This window comes from Tachyglossus aculeatus, chromosome 3 (assembly GCF_015852505.1).
Source record: "Tachyglossus aculeatus isolate mTacAcu1 chromosome 3, mTacAcu1.pri, whole genome shotgun sequence".
In the NCBI taxonomy this organism is placed as follows: domain Eukaryota; kingdom Metazoa; phylum Chordata; class Mammalia; order Monotremata; family Tachyglossidae; genus Tachyglossus; species Tachyglossus aculeatus.
The window spans coordinates 102940459-102947365 of NC_052068.1; the positions used below are offsets into that span (position 1 = coordinate 102940459).

At 49.7% G+C, this 6907-nt stretch overlaps 1 protein-coding gene across 1 annotated transcript; it reads right to left on the reverse strand.

Moving 5' to 3' along the window:
* Positions 1–288: 288 nt before the first annotated feature.
* On the reverse strand, positions 289–5968 carry LOC119925322 (olfactory receptor 6C3-like). The gene is made up of 4 exons (XM_038743425.1): positions 5619–5968; positions 1330–1619; positions 611–932; positions 289–421 (listed from the first exon to the last, which is right to left on the reverse strand). The coding sequence occupies exons 1-4, from the start codon at positions 5966–5968 to the stop codon at positions 289–291; spliced, it is 1095 nt and encodes a 364-aa protein (XP_038599353.1).
* Positions 5969–6907: the final 939 nt, after the last annotated feature.

A 6907-nucleotide genomic window follows, 5' to 3' on the forward strand; every position in this document is an offset into this window, starting at 1 on the left:
CCCAAAGTCACATAGCTGACAAGTGGCGGAACTGGGATTAGAACCCATGACCTCTGACTCCCAAACCCGAGCTCTTTCCACTAAACCACGCTGCTTCTCTGAGGATAGATGAGAGAGGGGAATTGAGAGTGTGGGAGTGGGTTGGAGACTGTGAAGGTGGGAGTGAGAGAGGAGACTAAAAATGTGTTGAGCTTTGGCTTCCCCTCCACATATTGACCAAAGCTGTCACTCCTCCAGCAGCTGGACCTCGGTTAGCTCAGCTATGGAAGGATATTTGCAACAAACACATTACACCTTGGGATTTCTATTGGTTTTGGCATAGACCCGCTGAGCAAACGTCGGAACATCTTTATCTTGCGGAGTGGAAAGGCTTGATTCACCCCGGGTGGATGAGGGCAAAGGGCTGAAGTAACAGGGAGACCTGGCCAGGGGAGGGACTTCCAGGAGGGCAAGTGTGGGGGGCGCACAGAGGGATGGAGAACCATCAGGTCCTGCTTGTTGGGCAGCAGATGAAGCATTAGCCTAATTTACAGTCACCAAATTTCTTCAGTCGATCTTCCTCGTCTCCTGCAGATTTTCCCGCTGTATTTGGTCACCAAAGAGCCCTTACCTCCTGGAGGAAAATCCAACGCGGTGCACCAGGTCCCTGTTGCTCTGCTTGACCTGCTCGTTCTGCAGGGTGTAAATGAAAGGGTTCAGAATGAGGGCCACGGAAGTGTTCAGCACGGCCACTCCCTTTTGCAGGTCCACCATGTCCTTGGCAGACGGTTTGATGTACATAAAGTTGCAGCTCCCATATGTGATGGAGACCACGACCATGTGAGAGAAGCTGGTGGAAAAGGCTGTTCTCTTCTGTTGAGAGGAGGGCAGTCTCAAGATGGCGCGGGCGAGGGTAGTGTAGGATATGACCACTAACACCAAAGTGATTAGTACTGTCCCCACGGCCAAGACGAGAGCCATAATTTCCAGTAACCACGTGTCCGAGCAGGAGAGCAGGAGCATAGTGGAGACGTCACAGAAGAAATGGTCAGTGGCTACAGATCCAGAGAAGTGTATTTGGAGGCCAAGGATGATAGGAGGAAAGATGACCAGGAATCCGGCCAGTAAGGACCAGAGCACCAGCACAGTGCAAACTCTCTGGTACATCACGGTCGTGTAGCGCTTAGTACAGTGTTCTGCACACAATAAGCGCTCAATAAATAAGATTGAATGAATGAATGCAGCGGCCGGCATAGGAGTCATAGGAGACGTAGAAGTCATAGGACTTGGTGGACAGGAGGAAGAACTCGGTCGCCTCCAGCAGGAAGAAGAAAAATAACTGTGTTATACAACAGTTGTAGGAAATGGTCCTGTCCTTGGTGGCGATAGTGGCCAGGAATCTGGGAATGCTGGCGAACGTGAAGCAGATCTCCAGCAAGAGAAAGCTGTGCAGGAAGAAGTACATCGGTGTGTGGAGGCGGGACTCCAGCAAGTTGAGGGTAATGATGGTCAGATTGCCGGTGACACTCATTGTGTAGGTGACAGACGTGTGGAGGAGAATCACCACTAGTAAGTGCGAATTGTCCATAAGGCCCAGGAGGATAAACCCAGTGTGGTTTCTCATGACTGATCTGTGATTCCTGTTGGGATAACACCAAGAGGACTGTCAGTCCAACTGACTGGAGGGAAATGGAGGGCAGTGTCTCCTGTCCTTCCAGACTAGGTGGTCATGGGAAGCTCCGGATATGCCTAGAGTCCTCCACTCCGGGACGACTGTATGGGAACACGGGCTTGGTAGTGTTAGGACCAATCTTCATGGGTTAATGGCTGACATTTTCCCGCGGAATCATGGAAATGTGGTGGTCCCCGCCGCGATTCTTAGACTTTCATTACCGAGAAACTGCATGACTGTTGGAGTAGGGATTACACTTATTGAGCACCCATTGGGAGAGGGCACAGCTCTAGTCACTCCGAAAAGTATTCTACAAGCAAGGGACAAACTCCCTGCCCACATGGAATTTCCATTCTCGTTCAAACGTAAACATACTTACCAATAGCGTGGTCAAAATGAGAAATTGACAGGCACATATTTATGATTGTCGAGAATGAGTACGGAGTGCCTCCGTGGATCATGAGTACATGACTACTCTGTGTACATGGGGGAGGTGGGAGGGAGTGCCTTTTTTCCAAGCCCATGAACGTCAATATTTCACCGGAATACATGCCCCCAAACCATCAAATGTCAACACCTGGATAATTGAGATTGCCTGCAGCCTTGAGGGAGGAAGAGTGTTTGGGACCATGAGCATAGGACCCAGTGAGTGTTAAGGAGCTCATAGCCCTGTCATTTCCTGGAAATACTGCCAGAAAAGGGAGAAGGAGACAAATTCGGAATGGCTGCCTGGCTGAATAATAAAGGTGTTTTCCTCCATTCATTACTATCTACTAAGGAGTGTACTAAGGGCTTGCGTGGATACAAAGTTAACCAGTTCTCACTTGGGGCTCAAAATCGTAGTAGGACGGAAACCAATAATTGAATCCCCATTTTTCTGATGAGGGAACTGAAGTACAGAGAAGTTAAGTGATTAGTCCAAACTCACACACCAGGTAAGTGTGGGAGCAGCGATTTGAGTGCAAGTGCTCTAACTCCCAAGACATTTTCCATTAGACAACCCTGCTTCTGAAGATTAGATTATCTGTATACATGGTACAGGTGAGGAGGTAAGTGACTAGCCAGCCATCAGGGAGCCTCCCTGGATCAAAGGGACCCTGCTTGAAAATGTAAGGATTACAAAGTGCAGACTAGGGATTGAGTTCTGGTGTGTGTGTGTTATATTTGTCTCTCCCAGAGGTCTTTACAGATGAAATCCCACTTTTCCCTACTCCGTTTCCCTTCTACGTAGCTTATTCAGTTGGATCTTTATTAATTCATTCAATCGCGGTGTGTTGGCAATGTAAGTCTCCCAGGGGTGAGTCGCGTGACACTAACGAATGGAAGATGTTTTGGAGGCTCTTTCTGCTAATGTTTAATAACAGGAATGAGGATTCATTCATTCATTCAATCATATTTATTGAGCGCTTACTGTGTGCAGAGCACTGTACTAAGCGCTTGGGAAGTACAAGTCGGCAACATATAGAAACGGTTACTACCCAACAATGGGCTCACAGTCCAGAAGGGGTAGCAGACAACAAAACAAAACATGTAGACAGGTGTGAAAACCGTCAGAATAAATAGAATTATAGCTATATGCACATCATTAATAAAATTAATAGAGTAGTAAATATGTACAAGTAAAATAGAGTAATTAATCTGTACAAATATATACAAATGCTGTTGGGAGGGGAAGGAGGTAGGGCGGGAGGGGCGATGGGGAGGAGAGGAAAAAGGGGACTCAGTCTGAGAAGGCCTCCTGGAAGAGGTGAGCTTTGAAGGCTTTGAAGGGAGGAAGAGAGCTAATTTGGCGGATGTGTGAAGGGAGGGCATTCCAGGCCAGGGGAAGGACATGGGCCAGAGGTCGACGGCAGGACAGGCGAGAATGAGGCACAGTGAGGAGGTTAGCTGCAAAGGAGCGGAGGGTGCGACCTGGGCTGGAGAAGGAAAATAGGGATGTGAGGTAGGACGGGGCGAGCTGATGGAGAGCCTTGAAGCCGAGAGTGAGGAGCTTTTGCTTGATTTGTGGGTTGACAGGCAGCCACTGGAGAATTTTGAGGAGGGGAGTGACATGCCGAGAGCGTTTCTGTATAAAGATAACCTGGGCAGCGGAGTGAAGTATAGACTGAAGCGAGGAGAGACAGGAAGATAGGATCAGAGAGAAGGCTGATGCAGTCGGGATACTATGAGGGATTGAACCAACAAGGTAGCGGTTTGGATGGAGAGGAAAGGGTAGATCTTGACGATGTTGCGGAGGTGAGACCGGCAGGTTTTGGTGACAGATTGGATGTGTGGCGTGAATGAGAGAGCGGAGTCGATGATGACACCAAAGTTACAGGTCTGTGAGATGGGAAGGCTGGTAGTGCCGTCTACAGTGACAGGAAAGTCAGGGATACGACAGGGTTTGGGAGGGAAGATAAGGAGTTCAGTCTTGGACATATTGAGTTTTAGATGAAGGGGAAGACATTCATATGGAGATGTCCTGAAGGCAGGAGGAGACATGATCCTGAAGGAGGGAGAGAGAGCAGGGGTGGAGATTGAGATTTGGGTGTCATCAGCGTAGAGACGATAGTTGAAGCCGTGGGAGCGAATGAGTTCACAAAGGGAGTGAGTATAGATAGAGAACAGAAGGGGACCAAGAACTAAACCTTGAGGAACCCCTACAGTAAGTAGATGGGAGGGGGAGGAGGATCCCGCGAAGGAGACTGAGAAGGAATGGCCGGAGAGATAAGAGGAGAACCATGAGAGGACGAAGTCTGTTAAGCCAAGGTTGGATTGCGTATTGAGGTGAAGAAGGTGGTTCGCACTGTTGAAGGCAGTTGAGATGTGGAGGAAGATTAGGATAGAGTAGGAGCCATTGGATTCAGCAAGAAGGAGGTCATTGGTGACCTTTGAGAGGGCAGTTTCGGTGGAGGGTATGGGACGGAAGACAGATTGGAAGGGGTCTAAGAGGGAGTTGGAGTTGAGGAATTCGAGGCAGCGAGTGTAGGAGACTCGTTGTAGGAGTTTGGAAAGGAAGGGTAGGAGGGATATAGGGTAATAACTAGAAGGGGCAGTGGGGTCAAGAGACGTTTTTTAGGATTGGGGAGACGTGGGAATGTTTGAAGGCAGAGGGGAAGGAACTAGTGGAGAGTGAACTTTTGAAGATGGAAGTTAAGGAGGGGAGGATGGAACGGGCGAGAGTTTCCATAGGATGAGAGGGACTGGGTTACGAAGCGCAGGTGGAAGGAGTAGCACTTGAGAGGAGGGAGAAAATATCATCTGAAGGTACTGCTTGGAATGATGGGAGAGTAGCCATGAGGGTTGAGAGCGGGGGGATGGAGAAGGTGGAGGGTTGACATTGGGGAGCTCAGACCTGATGGAGTTAATTTTACTAATGAAATGGAGGTCAGATCGTTGGGGGTGAGGCATGGAGGAGGGGGAGTAACGGGGGGTCTGAGAAGGGAATTAAATGTCAGGAACATCTGACGGGGGTGATGGGCATGGGTGTCAAAAAGGGAGGAAATATAGTTTTGCCTTACAGAGGAGAGGGCAGAGCTAAGGCAAGAAAGGATCAATTTAAAGTGAACAATATTGGCTTGGTGTTCAGACTTTCTCCAGCAGAGTTCAGCAGCTCGAGCATAAGAGCGAAGGAGGCGGACAGTGGCAGTGAGCCTTAGCTGTGGGTTAGTGGTGCATTGGGAGTCACTGGACATGAGTTATAATCCTGGCTTCACCACCTGTCTGTTGTGGGACCTTGGGCAAGCTATTTAACTTCTCTGTGACTTAGTTACCTGATCTGTAAAATGGGGATTAAGACTGTGACCCCCACGTAGGAAATTCTGCTTACCTTGTATCTATACCACCACTTAAAACAGTGCTTGTCACACAGTAAGCATTTTACAAATACCATAATTATTTTTATTTTACAGGCACCGAGTTTCTGTGGTAGAGCCTCTGCGTCTCCTGAACATTTTCCTGCTGGATTTTGTTGCCAAGGGAGCCTCACCTCCTGGAGGAAAATTCAACCTGGTGCACCATGCCCTGGAAGGCCTGACTGACCTGCTGGTTCCACAAGGTGTAGATGAAGGGGTTCAGCATGGGGGCCAAGGACATGCTAAGCACTGCCACACCCGTGGTCAGTTCCACCCTTTTCCCGGCAGATGGTTTGATATACATAACGATACAGCTGCCGTATATGTTGGAGATCACGACTATGTGGGAGGAGTAGGTGGAAAGGGCCATTCTCCTTTGCTGGGTGGAGGGCAGTCTCAGGATGACACGGGCGATGGCCATGTAGGACGGGGTCACTAATATCAGGGTGAACAGGAGAGTTCCCACGGCCAAGACAAGAGCCATCAGCTACAGGAACCAGGTGTCCAAGCACGAGAGCAGGAGCGGAGGGGAGATGTCACAGAAGAAGTGGTCAATGGTTACGGAGCCACAGAAGTCCAGTTGGAGACCAAGGATGACCAGAGGAAAGATGACCATAAACCCGGTCAGACAGGACTGAAGGACCAGCAGGGTGCAGACTCTTTGTCTCATAACAGTTGTGTAGTGCTGCGGCCGGCAGATGGACACAAAGCGGTCATAGGACATGGAGGCAAGGAGGAAGAACTCGGTCGCCCTCAGCAGGATGAAGAAGAATAGCTGAGTTGCACAACAGTTGTAAGAAATGGTCCTGTCCACGGTGACAGTGTGGCCAGGAAGCTGGGAATGCAGGTGGACGTGAAGCAGATCTCCACGAAGGAGAAGCAGTGCAGGAAGAAGTACATGGGGGTATGGAGGCGGGAATCCATTAGGGTGAATTTGACGATGGTCAGGTTGCCAGTGATGCTCAATAAGTAGGTGACAGACATATAGGAGAATCACCGCCTGTAAATTCAGGTCGGCCGTGAGCTCCAGGAGGATGAAGTCAGTGACTTGGCGTGGTTCCTCAAGGTTGACCGGTGACTCCTGTTGGATAACGCCAAGAGGACCGTCAGTCTGATCTAGTGGAGGGGGATGGAGGGTTGTTTCTCCTTTCCCTCTGGACTACGTGAGTGGGGACAGCTCCAGCTATGCCCAGGGTCCTCCACCCCAGGCCGGGTGCATGTGATCTTGGGCATGGCTGGATCAGGACCCATTCCTTGAGGCGACTTCATGGGTTGATGGCTGACACCTCCCCGCGGGACAGCAGAAGAATGATGGTCTCAGCAGCGATCCTTAGGTGTCAGCACCCGGAACCTGTGTGAATGTCGAAATAGAGATAATACTTGGAATGGAGATTATATTTACTAAGTACCCATTTGGAGCAGG

Coding starts and splice junctions, on each gene's coding strand:
- LOC119925322 (XM_038743425.1), bottom strand. CDS start 5,968: ATGGCTCTTGTCTTGGCCGTGGGAACTCTCCTGTTCACCCTGATATTA. Junction 933..1,329: donor GACCATTTCCTACAACTGTT/GTATAACACAGT, acceptor CCGTGGGGACAG/TACTAATCACTTTGGTGTTA. Junction 422..610: donor GTTGGATTTTCCTCCAGGAG/GTAAGGGCTCTT, acceptor TCCCCTGGCCAG/GTCTCCCTGTTACTTCAGCC.